The 25,892-nt window shown below is 38.9% G+C and overlaps 1 protein-coding gene across 1 annotated transcript in view; it reads left to right on the forward strand.

The window, feature by feature from the left end:
- Positions 1-25,892, forward strand: part of LOC145415962 (protein turtle-like) — a 207,311-nt gene that overhangs the window by 5,858 nt on the left and 175,561 nt on the right. Inside the window, exon 6 of the mRNA XM_080285065.1 lies at positions 9,839-9,971. Coding sequence (XP_080141191.1) covers positions 9,839-9,971 — 133 coding nt within the window. The remainder of the gene's footprint in view (positions 1-9,838; positions 9,972-25,892) is intronic.

The raw sequence follows: 25,892 nt of genomic DNA on the forward strand, positions 1-25,892 counted from the left end.
TACATGGACCCCATAAGAAAAGAAACGACACAATGATGCTCACACTGCTGTCAAAGCTAGTGCCATGAAGGGTCTTCGTGGTGTGGAGAGGGCAATTCACAGGGTGAAAAATTTGCATCACCCAACAGTAAATTTCAGCCCCCCTTATCCAGTACACCTGGGTCTCACAGGCCTGACCACGCCTTTAGTGTGTTATACACCAAAACAGAAGGAGACCTGGAAAACCACACAGCCACCTTTAGCATGGGCATCCAAACTTAGGAAGCTATTAGGAAGGACAGGGGTCCCTGGCATATAGTAGTTGCTGAACCAGTAAGTGGCAAAACGTGGCCGGGTCTCTTAGACCCAGGTGTACTGTTTTAGGGTTTGATCACTGAAAGACAAAAACTGTGAAGTCATTAATTGTAGAGATAGGATGGGGAAGAGAACTGAAGAATTTTACAAAGAACTGGGATGAAAGACACTAGTACCATTAGCTAACTTTTCAGTTGACACGAGTGAAATATTCGAGGTAACACCAGACGAAGGACACATTTCTCCTAAAAGTATGAAAAGAAGAAAGGCCACAGAAGATGATAGAATAGTATCAGATTTACTGTCGGATGGAGGAGTAGAAGTACAGAACAGGCTCGCCCATTTATTTACTCAGTGTATAAAGAAAAAGAAAAATCCCCAAATGCAGATTTCCCTTTTAAAAAAGGCGACTCAAAAGATCTTACTAACTATCCACGTATCGGTTTACTACCAGTAACTTACAAACTCTTCACTGAAGTTCATGCTAACAGAATAACAACAAACTTGGAAGAAAACCAACCTCGTGAACAGGCAGGATTCCGATGCAGGTATCGACTGCTGAACATCTACACAAAGTGTATCAGCTAACTGAGAAAACTACAGTATATAATAAAGAAAACTGTGCTTAGGTTTTGTTGATTACGAAAAGGCTTTCGACTCAGTGGAGCACATACCCATCATAAATTCACTCTGAATGAGAACACTAAAACTGCTCGAGAGCATATACAAAGAGTTAACCACTACAGTTAAATTTCACAAAGAATCGGAAAAAATTAAAACTGAGAAGGGCGTGCATCAGGGAGATACAATTTCACCAAAATTATTTACAGTATGCCTAGAATGTATTTTTACAAAGCTAGACTGGGAGAACAAGGAGTGAACATAGATGGAAAAACATATATCATTTTAGATTGCAGATGACATTGTCCTAATCTCAGAAAAGGCAAAGACATTGCAATAAACGATAAATGACCTGAAATAAGATAGTCTCAATGTAGGGCTAAAAAGATGAGTCAGAGTAAAACTAATGTTGAACGCAAATCCAGCAAAGAGCGTCATCAAAATAAGCGAAGGAGAGCAATTCCTTGGAACAAATACTAAAACTAACGAAAGGCCATGGTATCGAAATAAAAAGGCGCATTACAATTGGATGTAAAGTTTCGGTAAATACGAGTACACACACATCATGCAAAGTAGCTTGCCAATATGTATGAAACGAAAAGTATATAACAAATGTATAATCCCAGCTATGACGAACGGTTGAGAGACCTGGAAACTGATAAAATCGATGGAAAATCGAGTAATCCGTTCTCAAAGAGCAATGAAAAGGTCAATGTTGGAAGTATGTTTAGGAGACATGAAATGATCAACTTGGGTGAGGGAGCAGATTAAAGTCAAAGACATTATAGAAGTTATAAAAGAAGAGAAATGGAGGTGGGCAGGTCACGTAGCAAGAATAAGGGTTAACCGTTGGAGCAAGAGACTGTCTGAACTCCAAGAAATTGTAAAAGTAGCAGAAAAAAGCAAGCCAGGGGGCGGAAAGATAAAATAAAGATTTTTGTGAGCAAAACTTGGCAGAGACTGGCTCAGTCAAGGAAATCTTGGAAAACGATGTAGGAGGCCCTTGTTTAGCAGTGGACTTGCAATGAGTGATTTTATATGCATACATACATACATACATTATATATATATATATATATATATATATATATATATATATATATATATATATATATATATATATATATGCATCATCCAATCCTATGTTGCCCCATGAGGAGCGTAAAAGCCCGGGGCTAAGCAAATTGGTCCTGACATTTATGATGAGAGTGACCAGCCTCACACATCCGTAAGTGGCTTTGTGTGAGCAATAAACCCCAACCATCCCTTGGATATAAACCTACACAGGCTCAATCCGACTGGAGCGCCTTAATTACCCACTAAACCACCAGGCGCCATAATTTGGTTATATGATTACCACCCACCAGAGTACAGTAATTGGTTTCCTGGTATAGAGGAAACCATTTGGCTTGTCACTCAGTGTAGAATCACCCATAGGCAAAGGCAAGAGGAAAGTATGAAGAAAAGAAAGACAGAAGAGGGAATGCAAAGTCACCTGTAGGCAGAAGAAAGAGGAATGAATGAAGGAAAGAAAAACAGAAGAGGAAGGAAGGAAGAGAGGAAAGGGAAGACACCCAAAGCAGCACTACATTGATGAGTGGATGGTGTATATATAGATAGATAGATACATACATACATACATACATAGATACGTAGATAAATAGATAGATAGATAGGTAGATAGACAGAGAAAGACAGATAGATAGAGAGATAGATAGATAGATAGGTAGATAGACAGACAGAAAGACAGATAGATAGAGAGATAAATAGATAGATAGATTGATACGGTAGAGGATAGAATGTACAAAGAGAGAGAAATACAGGCCTAGGAAAAAAAGGAAAGGAATAATTGGTGAATAAACTAAAAATGAATGAGAAATAATGCAGAGGGGTGAAAAAAATATAGGAACAGTGGAACAGATCAGAAAAGAAATGAAGTACTGTATAATGAAATGGACATGGAATGATGAGAATGGGAGGATGGAAAAAACTGCAGGGGTGAACAAGTGAATGATGATGAGATGAGAATAGAAGTAGAGAGAAATAGGATAGGGGAAAAGGAAGACTAAAGAATGGAGAGCAGGGACTACATTAAAAAATTAAAAAACAAAGCATCTGCCCATAGTTGTGTATCGCCTGCCATCACTAAAAAAAAAAAATGTAGACCTTCATCCGTAATGCACTGGCGAACGTAGGCATATCATCGCAGATTTGCCAAAATCACTAACCAACAAGCCATATCCCCGGATACTGCCAACACAGTTGGATACAATTTGCCCATTTGGTTTTGAGCCACTTTGGGAACAGAGAGAGACACACACAGTCGCAAGCGATTAGAGTATCGCCTCGCTGGTAGGTGGATGAAGGAGAATTGACGATAGGTTGAAGGGTACGACGGAATCCCGTGATGAAAATAAACAAATGTAGGTTCCGAAATATTCTGTGTTAGAGAAAGAGGCGAAGGGAATAACGGTCGATAGTAAGAGAATTCACGGGAAAAAAAGACACTACTGTATATTGATGAAGGTGTTAATTAGATGCTATTACGGAGGTGGCTGTGGGATGACAAAGGTATATAATGGAATCCCGTGCTCTTAATATCGTGAGATACTGCACTCACTTCAAACACACACACACACACACACACACACACACACACACACACACACACACACACACACACACACAGAAAGAGAGAGAGAGAGAGAGAGAGAGAGAGAGAGAGAGAGAGAGAGAGAGAGAGATTACATTATAATGAGTAATTTAAGAAATATGGGGATTTAATGTACTTGTGGAGCGTCAAACCTAACCTCAGCTAACATCTTATATCCTTTTCTATTGACCCCATTGGCAAGCAGTAACAGGGTAAGGACGTTGATTCTGATGGTGGGCAGAGGGTGGTTGTCCCTCTCGCACCCTAACCGGTGTTTGCCCAGCTCCAGGTGTCTTTGGATAGTGTGTGCTGGTTGGTGGTGTCTTGCTGTATTTCACCAACGCATCGGGTGGTCATGGCCCTGATCTGGTATTTCTAAGAAGTTCGAATTCCAGTGAATCAAAGGGTGATAATCAAGTTATTTTAATTTGAGCACCCGTACCCTTCCATACGCTTTATCTATCTGCCATAAAACACCTTTGTTGTTGCCAGCGCAACGTGCAGTGTATGAAGAGATTCCCCAATTTTAAGAAGTAATTTAGATACACAGCTATCTGCCCATAAACTGTGTCGGACTGACTGGTTGAGTAAGGTGCTTCTGTCTTAGGTGATTATGGCGTGACAGTGTGCTGGGGATGGTTATGAATGAGCATTGCAAGATCTGGGTTGCTTCAGGAAGGACTTTGGGAGATGTGGAAGAAACGGTTGGAACTGAACTGACGTGTTATGAGGCTGGGGAGGGGGGAGATGCAGATGAAGAGTACAGGGGAAGTTACCAATAGGGAAGGCCTCTGTAACGGATCCAGTGCGAGGAGAGAGGAGCGAGGTTGATGGAACAACTTGGATTTGAGGATCAGGAGCAAGGGTCACGGTGAAATGAGGACATAGGTGGGTTTGTGAGAGGCTGAAGTATTATGGATAATGTGATACCGCCAGTGGATCGGTTAGGTAGAACAGTGTGAGAATCTATATCAGAAGAAAAATAACTATAGGGCCATTCATAGGAAGTACTGTCGATACCAGATGAACAAGGTCAAACAGGTTCTTGCTGGAACTTTTCTAGGTGTATTTTGACATGATTTTACGCCATCCTTCGATTCGTTTTTTGGTGCCTTGGTCTCTCCCCGCTCCCCTCTTTTTTTCTTTTTCATTTTCTTTTTTAGTACGAGGGATGATCGGAGCACCGATGATACACCTTGTGGGCACAGTTGAACCCCCTTGGGAGCTGAAGCATCTGTGCTGCAGTGGTAATATCACCAGGCACTTGACGACAGAAGCCAGCACCGACTAGGTTTGCATGTCTGAACTTCTTTGCTTCACAATGCGTTCGAAAGAGTAAATGATTCTTACTCCATGCCACTCTTTAAATCTATGCGATGCCACTTCGTACCCAGCTATAAAGTAATTTGATATTCTGAATCTGACATTCAATCGTTAAATGAGATATTCTACTGCAATTCCCATTTTAGCCTTATTATCTAAATATTATGGCAAACTTTGCGTGTCATTGCCAACCAAAATAACATTAGTATTATAATACTTAATATCTTATTGGGTATAAAGTTTCGTCAAGCTTCATCAGAGTCATCAATGTCAGTTAGGCATCTTGAAAACAACAGGCCCTGTAACAGATCCCTAAGAGAGAGAGAGAGAGAGAGAGAGAGAGAGAGAGAGAGAGACAGGGCACTCACAGCATATTAAACAAACCAACAAACAAAACTTTCATTTTCATCATCTTATTAGAGAACAGCTGTCAGAGTTACATAAATTTTCTCATCTTCCGTTCTGTTATTAATATTCTTGTATATACTTGATTTTTCCACGTTTTCCTCCCTCCTTCATTCTTCTGCTTTGTTTTCTAATAACGTATTCTCTTTTGTCTCACTGTTCCTCTCGATACCTCAATGTCTTTTTAATATTTTCTAATCGTTTTCTGTCTCTAGAAATGTCCTTTATATCCTTTTCTTTCCACACCATCTCTGGCTGTGTTGAGATCTTTTATCATATTTTAAGTTCCCCCGTACCTTTATCCTATCGAACTCAATTATTTCCTACAAATTTCTCCATTTTCATCTCTCTCTCTCTCTCTCTCTCTCTCTCTCTCTCTCTCTCTCTCTCTCTCTGTTATGTGTCATTCTATTCTCATTCCAACAAATACTCATTTCCACTTTTATTACCCCAGTGTCGGTTTTCTTTCCCCTCTTACTCACTACTCCCTCCTCCTCCTCCTCCTCCTCCTGTTCTTCTTCTTCTTTTCCTTCTTCTTCTTCCTTGACTACTGGATCCAACACTGGGAAATAAAATGTATCTTTCACTACTTTGATTCCATCTGGTATTAAGTGTGGTGTAAAGAGTGGCTGTCTCTCCCTGCTGTCTCCTTTGGTAAGCCCTTAGAGAGAGAGAGAGAGAGAGAGAGAGAGAGAGAGAGAGAGAGAGAGAGGTGGTGGTGGTGGTGGTGGTGGTGGTAGGCTATAACCAAATACTATCAAAATTATTGATAATTTATCTTTAGTATCGGGGAACCCCAATGCAAATTCATGATTCATCACATCGCTCTACCCCCAGTGCCTTGCAAACATACATTTAAAATGAAACATTCCAATATCTTAAGCAAGTTATCATTTTCATTCTGACTGTGTACAGAGCCCACTGGTTCTCAAACTGAGAGCCATTCACTCCAAGGGTGCCACTGCAGCACTTTAGGCGGACGATGGCTGGCTAGCGTAAAAAGTAAATCGGAGTGTGTCTGTGAAATCGCACTTAGAATTCTGTTGCCATTTTCCACAGCATACTTATATGAATCTGATTTCTCTACCCTTCTAGACATAAAAAGTAAAATCCGAAATCAGTTGGATGTGGACCCAGATATGATATGTGCGTTATCAGTGACTCAACCTTGAATCAGTCGACTTACTGAAAGCAAACAGTATCATCCATACCTTTGATATGCAACAAAATGTGCAGTCCAGTTTGATGTAAGCATTAAAATAAATGTGGGGTACAAATTTTTTTTTTTTTCATCATTATTTTTGATGGACTGGAGAAAAAATTGAAGGGAGCCCACGAGAATGTTAGGATCCCCACACGTGGGGAATGAAGTGAAACAATTTGAGAATCACTGGTACAGGTGGGTATCAAGCAGGTTAATTCATTCCCCAACACACATATTACGGAGTTATTTTGGGCTGTTATTGTGTATAATTATTATAATGTTACCAGGATTTAAGTTGTATTTTACTTTCCTTTTCTGAAACAAGAATCCATTTTGATACTTTATACTGTAATATCTGTTCTCAGTTATTTCTGGAGTCACTCAGTGACTAATTAATGGGTATATTGGTCTACGAACTTAGTGATTATCATTCCTGTACTCCTTATCGCATTACTGGGGAGGTGATATAGACCTACTATGATATCCCTACTAAGTGAGTGGAGACGCAGATGCGGTGTCCAATCGGTTACCAAGCTTGCACACTCTGTCCTGCACGGGACGGGCCTGCAGAGGCGATTGCTTGTCTGCGGTTAATGGGTTTGCTCGACTGGAGAAAATCAACAAAAAACATCGCTTTCTGTTCTTTGGGCTATCTGGTCACTGTTTGTTCTAAGAAAATAACTGAATTATTACTTGGTTGTGAGCTGCGGATGGAAGAGGATAAGAGAAGCAACACGAACTTGAGTCAAAATGCCTTGGATTTGGAAAGAAACAATGCTCTGAGCAGTGTTCGAAACAGGCAGATATAATAGGGGTGGCAGGGTCATGATCTTTGACAAAAGTGGCCCTCCAAGTGGGAGTGGGGTGCTACCTTTTTCAGCTGGGTGCTCTAAGTCCATTTCGATAAATATTTTTGAACGTGGGCCAGTATGTGGCCACATGCAGTAATGGATACCAAAGAACGATTCACATATCATGATGAAGTATTGCCGATATCACAGACTTTTTTGTTTTTTCCTAGTTATATATTGTGCGTATCATCTTCAAAGCCTCCCCCGAATTGCCAGCTCTTGGGAAGCATGATTCAAATTTTTCTTGGAAAAAATATTAAATACAGCTTTAATAAAGATGATAAATTTTAAATTTATCCGAAAATCACACTGCATAATGACGGCCAATTTCATCATGTGATATATTTTGGGACAAGATTACGAACTCAACTAAGTCTTCTTCAAAGTGTGATGAACATAGTTAATAGGGTGCACATAAATTACTGTCTCCTAACTTTCACCAGAGTAAAAGCGATGTTTTAATTCACTTATCACATGACCATATATCAAACAGAAATATGCTCCTCATAACAATAATTAACATTTTATTTAACGGGGTCTTCTTATAACCTCCTATACACTCTATTTCCACGGGTCTCCGATGTATTTGAGGAGTCAGACCCCCCCCCCACATCTCGAACACTGGTTTTGAGTGAGTTGTATTAGGTACAGTGGAAAATGATGAAACAACTTTGCCTGAAAACAGTGCAGTCTTCTAATATGGCCAAACACTGAATGCCTTATGTTTCATCTCAGTAAACGCCTAAATAGGAATGTATAGTTTGCCTACTTACGCTTGTAAGTAGGCAACCTACTCCAAGTACAGTAAGAATTAGCATTTCTGTGAAACACCTGACCCTGAGGCAGAGCTAGTGTGCACAGGAAAAAATAATGTTGGTAAAGCTCCCTCCCCCCTCCCCAAAAAAAGTCAATGAATAATTTAGCAGTTAGAATATGCAATAATCAGGAGGAACACCTTGATATGAAAGTCGTTTGTTTTTTTCACAGAAGTCAAAATTCCATTTATCACGTGTCACTGGCGTATTTACCTCAGTAGCAAATGGTGAAATAGAAGATAAGGTGATAATGAAAGGAGACAGGTGAGCCGCTAGATAAATATTTGTCTTATCAGTTTTGCTGGATGTAAGGGTAACCCTAGACCCCAGCTGTATTTACTCAGTGGTCAATATTGCCTTCTGGACTGATAACACATTAGTTGTTTTTCCCATAAATTCCACAGATACTTTTCCTTGAACTTAGTGGGTGTAACTTATAGTGTCGGAGGAGCAAAATGAGAGTATTTGCCAATAGAAGTCTGAATAAAGCTTTTTTTTGGCATTCTTGACGGCACGCCATAGGTTTTGTGTAGTATGTGTAAGGCTCCCATTGGTAGCAGGTGCCTCTATTGTTTGTAAGTGGCTGAAGATTGCACTTAAGACAGCCTAGTGGCCAGTTAGCCGAGAAAGGCGGAGTAAGTCTGCTTTATAAGCTCGGCGACAATGTGAGTGAGACATTTTTTGACACATTTGTTCACATTTGTACACATTTTGTCACATTTTCACACTTTTTGTCACTTACTGACATATGATACTTTGTCACATTGTGTTGCACTTTTCCTCATATTTTCACACATTACTCTATATGTGACTTTGATTACAAAACACACTGTCTGAGCACCATTTCCCATTTTCGGTTCACTTCTTCATTTACACTAGTGTGTGAATTATAGCTGGATTATCTCATCAACAAGTTCTCCAAGTTTCCTTGACCTTTGTGAGTACTTAGCCTCCACTGAGTGTATTCTGGTCAGGTAAGAAATAATTCGTTTTATATTTGTATTCTGAGGCCTATATGAATTCCCTTTCTTGTAAAACGAATCCTGGTTTCTTCCTTGGTGTGTGTATGTTATAGGGTACAGTAAAGTTAAGTTAGTTTTCTTGCGAGCTTTACCTTACCACTTTTGGTGATTAATTTAGGACTGAGAGTGCACTGTAATATACACTCCCATAACACACGGGAAAAAAAATCATGAAAATAGTTAAGTTATACAAACTATATACTGCCCAGCAATTAGAAATGATATAAGAACATAATTACAGGAGTATATTCATGATGAATTTCTAATCGTAGAAATACGAAAAAAGAACACATTACTAATAGTAAAGCTGGTATGTTTCTGTGGGTGTTAATGTTCTAGGCAACTCTCATTCACTCATAGGCATACTTCTTCCTTCACGTTTACCACACTTTTTCTGTGTCTGCCTACTCTCTTCCTCATTCTCGCATCTCTCCTGTCACTTTCTAGTACTCTTCGCACGTTCATTTATCATTTCTAAGTTTAAAATACCCATCCTAACTAAGTCACTTACTTCTAAGCAGACTTTTTTCTAACATACATAAACACAGTTTTATCTAAATATGTGAACTTTCCTATCTTTCTAGCTAGCTAGCTCCTTAGGACTTACCTGCCTATTAGCCATTCTGCCACTGACTTATTGTTTGTTGCAGTTGTGTGGCGGCGCGTGGAGGCGGTGTCTGGCCAGGAGGCGGTGCTGCCCTGTGAGGTAGGCAGCATCCAGCCCTCCGATATGGTCTACGTGGTGCTGTGGTACAGGAATGACAACAAGGAGCCCATCTACAGGTGCGTGTGTGTGTGTGTGTGTGTGTGTGTGATCTCATGGGATTTAAGTAAAGAAGCTACTGTACAGCAGCCGCGATTATGTGTGAGGTGGTATGAATTGTGGTGATGAGTTTACATATGATTCTGTAGAAGAGAAGAGAAAGAGTTTTGCTTTGTTGGGAACGGAATTTGTGTGTGTGTGTGTGTGTGAGTGTGTGCGTGCGTGTGTGTGTGTGTGTGTGTGTGTGTGTGTGTGTGTGTGTGTGTGTGTGTGTGTGTGTGTGTGTGTGTGTGTGTGTGTGTGTTTAAGAGTTGGGAGTAATTGCCAGTACTGCTATGACAATAACTTTGTTCCTCTTTTGAAAGGGAAAAACATTATTTATGATACTGGAGATAAACACAGATGACTGAGAGTAACTGTTATCAATAAATGCAACATTCATGATGATTTACTGTATTATGCACTTGAGCCTTACCTCCCGATACTACAAAATACATAGTAAACCTATCCTTGGCATAAATCTTGTTTTTTTTGTTTTGTTTATCATTCTGTAGTCTCGGTAATATCAAGTCTTCCCCCTTTTCTCCATCATGATTCTCCACTTCTCTTCCTTGTTATATTTTTCTTCCCTATTTCCCCTTCCTCCTCGTCAGTCTTCTCAAATTTCCCTTTCTCTTCATCATTCTTCCCCACTTTCTTTTCCTCTTCATCAGCCTTCTCACCTCTTTTTGCTTTTCATCAACCTTCCCGATTTCCCCTTCTTGTTCATCAGTCGTCCTCATTTTCTCTTCCGTTTCATCAGTTTTCCCTCCTCCCCATCCTCTTCACCAGTGTTTCCCGATTCCCTTTCCTTTTCGCCAGTCTTTCCCGATTCCCTTTCTTCTTCACCAGTCTTTCCCGATTCCCTTTCCCCTTCACCAGATTTTCCCAATCCCCTTGCCTCTTTACCAGTCATCTACACTTACCTTTCCTCTTCGTCGTTCTCCCCATATCCCACTTCTCTTCACCAGTCTTCCGCGGTTTCCCTGCCTCTTCACAAGTCTTTCTCTCTTCCCCATTTTATTCAAATCTTTACCAAGGGCTTCAGGTCTTTCTCATAATTCGTCTTCTCTCTTTATCTTCCCTCTTTTTGAGTCTTCTCCCGTATCCCTTGCTCTTCACCACTTTTCAGCCTTTTCTCTACTTCCTCATCCTCTTTATATCTTTACACGCCCTCCACAGGCTTCATTTTCTCTGCCTATCCTGGCTTCGCATTTCCTAACGTTGCATTCTGTGAGAAATGGCTTTGGCAAGAGGATCTTCTGTTACCTTCTTTTCTGTTCAGGACGAACTCACTTCCCCCGAAACCTGCTCTTCATCATGCTCTACCACTCTGTTTGACCACCTTATTCTCTGCCTTTCTCCATTTTTCATTCCAAATATCTCATTCTTATAAACTTTTCAAATTAGTATCTCTCCGTAAGGCCAAACCACCTGACAGACAGTCTAAGAATTTTTCTTACATAAAGTCGGAATCTCAACGGGATAATTTTCACGAATCCTTACTTGATTTTCTACATCTATCCCTCTGCGGCATATCGTAGGCACCCCCGCAATATGGAGCCTATTTTAATTCAGCCGAGCTGTGTCTTGATTCTTCTCCCATAGGCTTAGTCCTTTCTTCACTACCGTCGCTACTGTGAGTTCTTATTGGAACTAATAAATTATTATAATATTTTTAATTATTCACGTGATTATATTCTATTTTCTTGTAATTTTTTCGAATGCCTTTTCTTCAAATCATCTTTATTAAATTTTTGAGTTCGTCGTCCATAACACAGTGTGAATTATGGCCACAACAAATTATATAATTTTTGTTTGTCTTCTCAAGCGAAATTTCTCAAGTTGTTATTTATTTTATATACTGTGAATTACGTGGGAAATAAATGTATCGTCTCGTATTAATGCTATATTTACTTTAAGTTCTTGTCCTGCTTACGGCATTTTGTGGTGCAGTATATATTCCACAGTTAGAAGTTTCATGATATCCAATATTTTTTAATGAAATGTATTTTCATAAACACTAAATGGTGCTTTCTTCAGTGTTTTAGTAATATTACCAAGGTTTTGTAAACAGGTTAACGAAAGGAAGCATACACCATCAGTAACACCTTTCATTATTCATGCTTTGTGAAACAAGTACTTCTGAACCTCGAGCTCAGATAGGACGTCATCATCTGAATCGGTTTCTGTTTCGAAACAGCTTTAGTAAGGCTAACGAATGTATTTTTTTTTTTTTTTTTTGTACCTAAGAAGGTAGCCTTAATTTAGGATATGGAAAAAAATTTATAATTGTTAAACACATTTATTCACCATTCAGGCTAATCTACTTAGTCCTGTCCCGCAATCGTAGCTCTTCTGTTATTTCCACTACCTCATTTGTTTTTACACCTTCAGGCTGCCCAACATATTTATATATTTTTGTTTTGATTTATTTTATGATCCTGTTTTATTCATTATGGTACACAGAGGTTGTTAGGCTATCCTATTTAATTTCTTGCCTCAGGCTGTCCAACGTAATCTATCATCAGCTTCTACCTAATTTGTCATTTAAGTCACCTCAGAGACATGGGGTAGGCAAAATATGTAAAAAAAAAAAAAAAAGTTTGTTCTTAGCAGTTGCATATATTACATAATGTATCTCCATATACAATGTATCTCCTATAAAGAGGCCCATCCTATATACTGTAAACACAGCGCTTCCACACCTTTCTGAACATGAGGACAGCCTGTAGACGTGGAACTGGAAGGGATTGCACATGAAGATGCTTCCCATTTCATTTGAAGTTTTGACTGAATGGGATGGTGCTAACAGAGGCTTGACGAGGAAGTGAAGGTGGAAGTGGGTGTATGTGTGGTTCTTCTGCTTTACTTTCCTCATAACGCAACGACTGTACAATACATAAGATTCTATCTCACTGTCACCCTCCGCGTCATGCCCTTGAATAAACAAGCTCGTAGGTATCGGACGATCTGCTGCTGTTTACTTTCTTATGCTTTGTATAATACTTTGTTGTCCCTTCTCCTCGCCATTCTCTTAGCTCCGTATTTTCTCTTCCTCCTTTCTCTTCTGTGGGTGTTCTGCTGCAACCCACAACCCGGACTTAAAACAACGATCTACTCACCAACGTAAACTCAATATATAATTGTTTTGAGCACCTGACCTCGTCTGCCCTATTCAGTTTCCCTTCTCTGCATCTACCTTCTTCCCCTAACCCCTTCCCTATATCCATCCTTCTTTATTTCCTTCTCTTATCCCCTCAACCGAGTTATAGATAAAAAAATATTGCCTATACTGAATTATTATTTATCTAACGGTATATCCGAGCATTAAAAATACTCTTCAACATACTAATTTCTGACTTAATCCTTTTCCTTCCCCCATATTTTCCATGAAACCTATCCTTTTTAATTACTGCTTGCATTGCGCAGTTGACCCTTGTGCGGTGTGATGCGGTGAGGATCTGTCCGTTCTCCCCTTTGGGGCTAAGATGCGAATGAATGTGTTTGAATGGATGAGTAAATGGAGAGTGAGTCGTCCTGTCTCGGCTACCTCCCTTTCCTTGGGGGAAGCAGCCTAGGTATATAGATAGATAGATAGATGTTAGTGTGCTAATCAGTCTCGTATTCTTACTGAAATTACTCTTTTAACTGGCGTTTCGTACTACACCTTTTTTCGTCTAAACCACTACGTCCTTCTATCATTATCTAAACGTACATGACCTCCCCTCCTACTCACATCGCCTCTTATAAACATCCTTGCTGTCGAATGCCCATCAATTCTTCAGTGGTCATTTTTTCTTGCTTCAGCTTTTTTCCCTCCTCCTGCTTTTCCATATGTCTCATTTCTCTTACTCCAGATCTTTCCCATAGTTCTTTTACCCCTCATTCTTTTTTCCTTATCCTTCTTCCTGCTTCCCTGTGCCTGATTTTTGTCTACTCTCACTTCCTGTTTTATCCAGCTCTCCCATACCCTCATTTTCTAACCCATTTTCCTTTTCTTGCTATCAGATTTGTTAAAAGTAACCAACTTTGCTATTTAAGTTAAAGACTTAGTAATATTTCCTTCACATTATTTTTCTCAGGTTAAAGTATACATATTGTGCTGTGAATGTACTTAAGTACATAAGTATTTTGTTCATTATATATTCACATACGGAAAGTAAAAAGTAACTAGTAACTTCTCAATCCGCTACAAAGTATGTACTGAATAATAATTTGGTGACGCATTGTGGACTGACACAAACGAAGAACACTGAAGTGGTTGAAAAATGGGAAGGCATCAGTGATGAAGAAGCATATGTTTAGATTGTTAGATGTAGTGGACAGAGTGCAGTGAAGTGTTAGGTGGAAAAATATAAGAAACCTTAGATCACTGCTATTATACCAGTAAGCTGTAGTGGAAGAAGGATGTGACTATGTTTTGTACAGCAATGAAAGTGATCGACGTAAGTATATATATATATATATATATATATATATATATATATATATATATATATATATATATATATATCCCATTGGATCCCCGGGGTGCTGGGCGAGGCATGGCGCTGGCTGGGTCCTAAGCGTACCGCCCTCCGCCTATCGGCTCATAGTCGCGAAGCTCATAGGTCCCTACTCGGGGGTTCCCTACTTTATAAAGACTTGAAAAATCCCAGTTCTGTCCAATATTCTGGACACCGGGCTCCAATGGGATATATATATATATATATATATATATATATATATATATATATATATATATATATATATATATATATATATATATATATATATATATATATATGTAATGGTACACGGCTGTTAAGGGTTGTAATAGAAGAATGTAGATGAATGCTCACAGAGACGGTAAGGAATGTCTTAGAATATCTGGGGAGTTACGAACGTGATAGCTTTGCATATATAGATAGATAGATAGAAAGATAGATAGATGAGAGACTGGGGTAAGTTGAGTCATCTCTTCCATTCAGCAGTGCTTTATCTTAAATATATATTCAAGAAAGATGGCTCATATCATAACACATAGTATAACTTGTCATGGGCCTCTGACAGTGATTTCTTACAGCATCAGCACAGACATCATTGAATGCCAACAATTTTTGGGGGGTCAAGTGGCTCATCTTATCTCATGTATGGGGTAACATGATCCACGCTGTGGGGCAAGTTGATAATCCACTCAGAACTATAATTACGATGGGTAATTTTAACATTTATGTCACAAAATATTTAACATAGAACCTTTTATTGCGGTGTTTCGTGAATTAAAATGACTAAATGATATGTAAATTTTGAAGTATTAGTAAGATTTAAATCAAAGGAACTATATTCCTTAAAAACTTCAGCGAAAGAGTAAAATGTGAGACAAATTTACTTTACGTCTCAGTTCTGATTCCAGATGCTTGGGTTACATTTGGCAATCATCATTTCATCACTATATCGAGCAGATCTCAGTTTTTGGCTGAAAAAGTTTATAGATGATGTCCTCTTTCGGGAACGAAGCTTCATCGTTGGAATTTAGTAAAAAAAAAAATGGGATCCTAACACTTCACACGACCAGGAACTTTCCACAGGAAGATACCTTCATAGTCATCATCATCCATTGCATCAATACAGCCTATGTAATGCACAGTGTGTGATTTCCCAGCAATTTTAATAACGACAGAGTCACCCTCCATGATGTCCTTTCATGATTTTTTTCCATCATCCTATTCCTTATCAAATTCACATTCAGATTCTGAACCAGAAGAACTGGTGATTAGGTGAATAAGCTCTGGCCTCTTGACTTGTGTCCATCGTTTCTTGAATAACATTTTTTTTTTTTCACTCCAGGTCTAATGTTGTCTGTTTTCAATTTCCTCTTTTCTTCATTTCAGTAGACTCATCTCGGATGGGAGTTTCTGTGAGAATTGTTGTGTGGCCTTTCTTCCATCCTGGAGATTTTGTTTTCCCAGGGGTCGCTCGAACGAAGGATGGCACCGAATAGCAAGGGGTTGTCTAGACCGGAATCCTAGCCACCAGTCTATGCCAGCCTTCTGCTTTCTTTCCCAGCTTTCTGGAATGTTCAGCTCATTATTTGATGGAAACTCATACAGTATGCAAGGCTGCAGCACTTCTGTGAAGACAAGCTGTGGAACATGTCTGTTAATAGTTCGATATGACTTGCCATGTCCTTTTCCATTTCAGGTAGGAATACTGCTTGTGTCTTTGCTGCAGCTTTGTATTCTGTAACAGCATTGAGGTTTGTCTCTAGCTTCTGGATGTACCGATGAGGGTCATTCTACTGTATCATACTGAAGTCTTTTGTGACACCTCGTATTGGGCCTCCCCCATGAATTGCTGCATCTGCACGTTTGAGCACAGCTTCAGGAGTGCTGCCTTTGGCGGTCTTTCGTTTGTAGTTACGCATTTTGACGTGAAATTGAATGCAAATAACACTTGCGTAGTTATACACACTGTAGATTACTAGCCTTGGTTGTCCAATATAACTAATCAAACCCCAAGCTCTACATTGAAAAAAAAAAAAAAAAAAAAAAAAAACTAGTTAAAAATACTTTTAAAATCTTTCGTTGCAGCTGATAAACAGATGTGGGTAAGATGAACCATGGCTGAACTTACCCAAGTTTGATTGGTCCAACTTACCCCATTATATGTTTCAGTTCTGATTCCAGAATGATTTAACATTTGTGTATACATTGGTGCATGGAGGTCAAGTTCAGCAGGTAATGATAAAAGCACAGAAGTACAAACTATTCTGTGACACCTATTAATTATGAAAAATATTTAAAGCACGTGTAGTGGAAATTCACTTATCATTACCAACAAATATTTTCCTTATTGCCAATAAATAGAGTTTTTGTCAGAACATTCAAGCCTTCTTCTGAGACTCTTGGCTCCTTACAGCAATAACAAAGCTATGTTATTAGTAATCACTAGATGATGCCACCTCCCATACAACTATTCTCATAAAGCTTCTGGAGCAGATGGCACAACAAACTCCAGGGATCAACTTACCTCAGTCTCCCCTACACACACACACACACACACACACACACACACACACACACACAGGGAAAAACGATATACGAAATATCCGAAACACTTTCACATCTTCAGAGGTGAACAAAGTAAAGAACACAGAGTACTATTGCCATTTTTATATAGAGAGGCTAACGCTCCAAAAATCACTAGGGAAGCCGCAAAGTTGCTGAAAACTACCAGGGCTCTAAGCCTGCATTGTTAATTTCATGTAAATCATCAGTATATTCATAATCATGTTTACGAGCAAAATACATAATGAAACAAATAACTTTCATTCAGTGATTTTATAGACAGCAAAGAATGAAACGATTATAAAGTGAGAAGTTCGCAGAAGATTTACATAGGAATAGAGATGTAACTTAGAACTCTGGTTTTTGCCAGTGATTTAATGAGGTCCTTTGGGGTTTTTGCAGCCCTCCAAAATGGCAGGTGCATTCTTCCTCCCCCATTTTGTTCTCCTTTGTAGATCTAAATACACAAAAGCTCTTGGGATAATATTACTGTCTTTCGATTTTCCCTGTGAAAACGAGAATATCAAGGACTCACGTGAAAATGACCCTATCAGGTTTCAGTCCACGTTAGGTTACGTCTGTCCAAAAGTCAGCCGCATTCACTCTGACCCACATCTTCGTGCGGTGATATTTTTGTTTGATGGGTTTGTGTAAATACACTATTCATGATAGAATGCTAGTGGTGGTGTCATTTTAAAGCTGAATATTTGTACTTTATCAGAGTATTTCAAAAAAGGAAAACAAAGGAAATAAAAAGTTGAAACGATGAGTTGAAGTTAGGCAAAAGCCAAAAATGTTATACCTTGCCGAGAAAAAAATATTTGCCAAAACTAAAGGAATAAAGATATATAAATCTTGCTTGAGCCATTCAGTACCCACAACAAAACATTCCGTGATATCACGCTCAAATATCTTTGTTATGACACTTGAACGTGATTTATGATGAATATACAGTATTACAAAAGTATCTTAAAATAATTTGTGAATGCGTCATCAGAATCTCTGAGGTTAAATTTGAAATGATGCATGAATGAGTCATCGGAATCTCTGAGGCTGGCTTTGAAATGATGCATGAATGCATCATCATAATCTCAAAATGTTAAGCAATTTACCTGATATCTATCTATCTATCTATCTGTTAATTTTACATATATATATATATATATATATATATATATATATATATATATATATATATATATATATATATATATATATATATACTTTTTTAATAACAGAACTGAAAAAGGAAAAACAAATGAATAAAAAAATAATAATCCATACACCAGATTACTGGTGTCCTCTGTTCATAAAATATCTGTAACAGTTAGACTTGAACAGTTGTGGGTTGAAATTTGGAGGGAAACAACTCTGGGGAAGCGAGTTCCAAAGAGATGCAGTTTGGGGAATGAAAGAACTCTGATAGGCAGAAGTTCTGCAATATGGCTGAGTGACATTCCAGTCATGAGCGCTACCAGATGCCTGAGTAGCACGAGGGAAGGCATGGAGAGGTGGCACCATGGATGCAACTTCGTATGAGCATTTTCCAAAAAAGTATCTGTAAAATAATGCAAGGGAGGCAACATTCCTTCTTACTTGCAGGGGAGGTAGTTTATTTGTAATGGCAGGGTTGTTAATAATTCTAACAGCTTTGTTCTGAATCTTATCTAGTTGTTTTAATGCAACCTCTCCACATCCATTCCACAAGGGTGAACAATATTCAAGCTGAGAGCGCACATGACTCGTATAAATTATAGCCAACTGCTCATCAGCAAAGAAGTTACGGACTCTGTACAATAATCCAAGTTTCTTAGAGGCAGTTTTAGCAAGTGATCTAACATGAGAGGTCCAGCTGAGGGCATTGTTGAGTGAGACACCAAGAATTTCAATACTTTTGGACATGGGAATATTAGTGGCACGGAAGGTAATGTACGAACTGACATTATCTGTCTATTAGTAAATTCTGTATAATTAGTTTTACTAGCATTAAAAGAGACAAGGTTGCTTTGTCCCCATTCGCTGATCGTAGGTAGGTCTTGATTTATGGAGATGGCTATACTAAGTTGAGAGGAAGAGATATTAGACTTTGTAAATGGGTGTCTGAGTGTGAATGAATTATGCAGTGTTGAGTCATCTGCGTATGAATGGATGGGATTGTGGGTGACAGATAAGAGATCATTAATATGAACCAAGAACAGGGTTGGCGCCAGAACTGACCCCTGCGGCACACCGACGTTAATTGAGTGAAAATTGGAATATACGTCATCTATTTTTACTCTTATTTTCCTGTCACTAAGATATGAAGAAATAAAAGGAACAAAAGACGTTAGTCCATAGCAAGGGAGTTTGGACAGCAGGGAACGGTGCCATACTCTGTCAAAAGCTTTAGAAATATCAAGAGCTACTGTATGAGTTTCTCCATGTAGATCAATTGATTGATGGATGGTATGAGTTAGGAGATTGAGTATGTCAATGGTGGATCTTTCGTGACGAAAACCATATTGTCTATCACTAATTAAGTTCTTGGATTCAAGATGTTTAACAATGTGCTTATTAATTAAAGTTTCAAATACCTTACAAAGAGAAGATGTGGCAGCTATTGGTCTGTAATGAGAGGGGTCAGAGGAACTTCCTTTCTTCGTAATTGGGTGGATATTGGCTTCTTTCCATGAATTTGGGAATAAAGACGTACTGTACAGTATATATATATATATATATATATATATATATATATATATATATATATATATATATATATAAATGTGTGTGTGTGTGTGTGTGTGTGTGTGTGTGTGTGTGTGTGTGTGTGGAAAAGATTTGTTATTTGGGAGACATGTTGTGTACTGGAGGTGGGGCTGGAACTTTTCCTGTGGCTAGGGTGAGAAGTGGTTGGAAGAAGTTCAGGGAGCTCTTTCCTCTCCTGACATTGATAGGACTCTCCCTACGTGTTAAGGGGTCTTTGTATGCAACATGTGTTAGGAGTGTAATGTTGTATGGTAGTGAGACCTGGGCAGTAAAGGAGAAGGATATTCGCCGGCTCAGACGTACAGAAATGACAATGATTAGGTGGATGTGTAGTGCGTCCCTGCATGCAAGGTCTAGGGGAGCTGGGTTTACGATGGAAGAGAGGTAGGATGGGACTGGAGTGTATTGGTGTTGTGATGAGGAGAGGTAGATTGGGATGATTTGGACATGTGAAGAGGATGGGGGGTGATAATTGGGTGAGGAAGGTGAGAAGTCTTAATATTCGGGGTGGGGTTATGAGGGGTAGACCAAGAAAGACATGGGACGAGGTCATTAAGTGTGACCTCAGGGTTAAGGGATTGAACAGGGAGGCTGCGATTGATCGTGCAGCGTGGAGAGCCGCCATTAGGTGACCAAGGCCGACGCATGCAAGCATGTTGGAGCCTTTAAAAACGAAACAATATATATATATATATATATATATATATATATATATATATATATATATATATATATATATATATATATATATATATATATATATATATATACATATACATATATACACACACAGGGGTATATATATATTGTGGTCCCTGGCATTTAGCGATTTAATTAGTCTGGTGAAACCATTGGTAAATGCGAAGTGTACTTTAAATGGGAAAATATCAGTTAGTCTGCTCTCATCCTCTAAGTCACCATTTTGACCCCTGATTTCTTACTTGAAGTGATGAAAATGAAACACAGTGTATTAGCAATACATTATACAGACTCAGTACTGTATGCTTTTACAGCTACTCACCAGCGAAACACGCCAAATGCTGGGTACTGAATGAGAAAAAAAAGCACCCAAGGTTGCCAGACTCTCAAAACAATGATAACAATGGCGGTCTGGTGGCAGACGGGCAAGGCATTTCTAGACCCACATTGCTAAACCCGTAAGACAGTCGCTTAATGAGCAGGACTGGTACCTTTTCTAAACTACTGCTAGACACGAAAATCGCTAACTTGAAACATGCTAATCGAGAGGGACCACTGTATACTGTATAATAAAAGGAACACTGTATTGCTTTGGTAAAGAAGCTGGTTAATCCCAGAGATAATTTGAGCTATATTAGTTAGGTGCAATCATGTTAGCCAGGATCACTGAGGGATGAGACGAAAAGTGTTCCCCTAGCAGTAAATGGCTGGGCATTTGTACGGTACCGGCTCAAACTTCCTTTCTAAACTATGGCCCCTAGTGCCAAGCAAAAATTGAGTAGCTGACCATGGCGGGGGTTAGACCTGTTTCAAAGCCAGGAGGACTAAGAATCTCTGATGGTGGACTGCTAACTCCTTCAGTAACAGAATCTTGGATCTTAAAACATCCAAACTCTTGCTAGTGACGCTAACTAATATATTACTCCTGAAGATCTGAAAGATGGTAATTGTGATATCTTATGTTTTAGCGTGGTCAGAAGATCAGGTGAGGCATATGCAGAATAGTATGGTCATATACTGCACTGCAAAGGTAAACAAGAAAAGGGACATGGCGTAGGGTTTCTGGTTAACAAGTACTTATTTACTTAATGAGAGAGTGGCAGACCTATAACTGAACGGAAGAAGAGATTCAAGATAATATTAATTTAAGTCTACACACTAATATCAGCTTCAGATGTTGAAGTAGAAAATTTTGTTGAAAATGCAGAGGAAGCAATGAATCAGCATGAAACTCAGAATACGTTTGTGATGGGAGATTCTAATGGAAAGATTGGCAGAGAGTAAGTTAGACTGCAGTAGGGCATTATGGAAAAGATACTCAGAATGCAAGAGGTAAACATGCAAGTGTAATTTGCTGAAAGGAACAGTCTAAGAGTGATGAACACATTCCCTCAAAAGAAACATTGTATGCAGCGGACTTGGAAGGGTCCAAATGATGAAACACAAAGTGGAAAGAAAAAAAAAAATCATCCTACAGACAAATCACAAACCGGTACACTTCAAAACGTAACTGCACTGAGCAGAATTTTTTTTTCGAAGCATTCACTAAATGGTGAGAAGCCAAGTAGTACTATATATCAGAAGACAAAGCGAAAGGCTAAACCAAAGGAAGCAGCCAAAGCAGACGGCAGAATTTAGCTTCTTAATTCGGGATAAATACTCACAGTTGACGGGTGACGTAAGCACCGACACAGAATCTATAAACAAAAACCTCACGAGAATAGTAAATGAAGGAGCTTAGAAATACGAGGAATAGATCCACGGCACAACAGAAGATGGTCCCAGAGAGCACAAAATGAACTTCTAAAGAAGAGAAGGAACGTGATTGTAAAAACAAGAAGACATCACATTGAGGCAGTTGAAGTAAAAAAATAATACCAGAAACAATATAATTGGTGATATCAGAAACTTTAACATGAACAGAAGTGAAGAAACTTTAAGGAGTGCAGGGTACATAAAGGCATCCAAACGTAGGCTTGGCACAGAAAGAAGCCAAACGTTTTCTCTCAGAGACACTCAAGGAGAAGTAACGAACAAAAATGACGTGGTCAAAATAGCTGAATAATTTTGTTCAAAACTTCACAGCAGCACTACCGTGGTCGAAGAGTCAGTTCAGATTAGAGAAACATTAGACACAGTTATCCCCAGCATTGCATGAGATGAGGTATAGAATGCTTTGAGAGTAATGAAGAGGAATAAGGCAACAGGGGATGCGGTATCACTGATGATCTTATTAAGGATGCTAGTGACATTGCATTAAATTACCTGTCAAAACTATTTACGAATTGTTTGGAAAAGAGAACTGTACCCTTATCTGGAAAAAAAAAAATCGTCTATCATTCTGTTTCACGCAAAAAGGTGATATCAAAGACATAAAAAATCAGTTATTCTTCTGTCTGTTGCGTACAAACTTGTCATAAAAGTTCTAGCAAATCGAATTAATCTCACCTTAGATGTAAACATGCCAAGAGAGCAGACAGGATTTTGATGTGGTTACTCGACAACAAACCATATCCAAGTTATGAATCAGGTGATCAAGAAAACTTCAGAACATAAGAATCTTTGTGCATGATATTTTTTTATTATGAGAAAACATTTGATTCTGCTGAAACAGCTGCAGTGATGAGAGCAGTTCGAGGACAAGGTGTAGAAGAATCTTATCTTAGTTCCAGATGTAGAAGATATTCGTAGAGATAGAACAGCCACATAAAACTTCATAAGGACAAACAGAAAATACCAATAAATAAAGATGCTGGACATGGAGATACAATTTGTCACATTATTCAATGTGTGCCTGGAGAACGTTTTTCAAAAATTAAGATTCGGATGACAAGAGAATTAACATAAATGCTGAGTGACTGAAGAATCTTAGGTTTACAGACGCCATAGTCCTCAGTGAATCAGGAAAGGAACTACAATGATACGCGACTTGAAGAGGGAGAGTCTGGAGTTAGGTAAGAAAATGAACATGAAGGGGAAGGTTAGGTTTAACAGACGTATTAACCCGTCCACTAAAATTATGAGATGAAGAACTAGAATGTACTGAGAAGGCATGTACCTAGGGCAGCCAGTACAGGCAGCGTGGGATAAAAATGGGATGGAATGCTTTTGGCGAACTAAATAGCTTCATGAATGATAAGAAAATTAACAATGTACCAAAAGAGAACTTCATATAACCAGTGTGTCTTTCCTGCTCTAACTTAAGGATAAAAAACATCGAGCTTGACAAAATGCCTGTAAAGCAAACTAAGGAATCCTCAGAGAGGAATGGAAAGGATTATTCTGGGGGTCATATGGAGATATATTAAGTGAGCTTCATGGATAAGAGAACAGATGATAGTAGAGGATATAATCACCACATAGATGAATATAAGCAGGCCTCATCCTTTGTGGAAGAGACAACATACGGACAACCAGGGTAACCGAGTGGCAGTCCAGAGATGCATTAAGAGAAAGAGGCAGACAGAATACGATATGGCGGGATGAGCTTCGTTGATTCGCTGGGTTTGGATGGAAGAGGCTAACAGTCCACAGTTCATAGTGGAGAAAACATTGGAGAGGCTTTTGTCTTGCACTTGACTAAATCAAGCTGATGATGATGATGATGATGATGGTATACCTTCAGATTGTGGTAAATCATCATCATCAGCAGCAGCAGCAGCCATTCCATGTTCACTGTTGAAGAAAGGCCTACTCCAACCTTCTCCACGAATTCCTTGACTGAGCCAATCTCTGCCAGGTTTTGCCTGCAAACCTTTCTGTCCCATCCCTCCGCCTCCTGTCTGGCCTTTTTCTGCTACCCTTGCAGTTTCTTGGAGTCTAGTCAGTCAGCCTCTTGCTCCATCAGTTATTCCTTACTCTTGCTAAATGACCTATCTTCCTCCATTTTAGTTCTTTAATAATCTCTATAATGCATTTAACCTTTGTTTCTCTCTCTCTCTCTCTCTCTCTCTCACTCAAGTTGTTTGTTTACCCGTACCCGCCCCGGAGGGGCTCGGGGACTGGTATTGTTTTCATCCAGTTTGTTTTTCTGTCTGCCTTTCTGTTAATAACTTTAACCCCTTAACCACGGGCTTGTTTTGCTTTTTTTTTTGCGGCTCCCGCGGGCATATTCGCGCTCCGACAGACTCTCTAAAAATATTTGCCAAAAATCAGTTATTAGTCTTAGAATATTAACATCAAATATGCTTATGACAAATACCTTCAGCTTTCTCCTGGGGTGTTTGTTGAGCCTTCGTCGAGTACCGTAGGACTTGTGGAGACCTCTGAAGTTGGGTAACGAAGTCTTCACTTTACATACAACCCGTAATATGATTACCACAGCCTAATAATATCTCTAGAAACACTATTCTATGATTCTCAAATAGTTTGGAATCCATACTCCAAAAAAAAAAAAAACACTGAAAGCAATGAAAATTACTAGGGCGTATGACCTTCCCACTTCCGATGGTTCGCCGCTGGTGTTCTGTCATTTATTATTAAAAAAAACACTCACAGTTTATATTTCTATTACTCTATAACACTTATATATATCTACAGTTTTTATCCATAAGTTTCCTTCAGTAACAGTAGTTTATTGTCACTGCAAGGATTCAATTTCTGTTTCAGTAAAATACGTAGCATTCACTTTCTCGTCCTGTATAGTAGCATTGAAGTGAATGTCACTTTCACCTTCACTCTCATAACTCATAGTATTCATACATGCTAGAGTGAAACTTTCACTTTCATTACTCCTAGTATATATACTCGTATTCTTATAATACTACTCATTTACATTTCTATTTACGTTCTCTATTTTATTTACATTATTTACATTTCTGTTTTATTTACACTGTGTTATGCACTGTCACTTGAAGTAACTTATAAGACTATTTTCCACTGTTCACTTACAGTTACATTCATTGCTTTCACTTGCTGTTTACACATTATTTACAATTCCACTTGCACTGTTTTACTCAACAGAAAGATCGTAGTCACTCTCTATCAATTGTCAGCCCTTTACCTCTTTCCACACGAGGTTTAGTAGGGGGTAAAGGTCACAGGGCCCTTTGCATGGGGCTAAAAAGTGGCGGAAGTTAGCAGGAGCGAATCTGACGTACTTTCACCTTGAAAGACGACAGTAAACTGATAGTGGGGGGCCGGGGGGGCCTACCTAGGGAGAAAGCATTACTGCCAATGTCAGCCTCTTGAGAGCTGCTAATATATAGCTGTGAAATGATTGGCAGGAAATCTAGACAATACATTATAAATTAGGTAGTTCCAGGTGAATGTAAATATCACTTAGGCTTTTCTCTTCCTTCCTTATATATATTTTTAGTACGAGAATAGATTATACGGCATATTTCAAGGGGAAATAAACAGCGAAAATTAGCGAACGAGTGCACATGAGGTGTTGTCAGGTGATAA

The sequence above is a fragment of the Coenobita brevimanus genome, chromosome 104, assembly GCF_032717465.1.
Source record: "Coenobita brevimanus isolate Jiangsu-jjx chromosome 104, ASM3271746v2, whole genome shotgun sequence".
NCBI classification, from domain to species: Eukaryota; Metazoa; Arthropoda; class Malacostraca; order Decapoda; family Coenobitidae; genus Coenobita; species Coenobita brevimanus.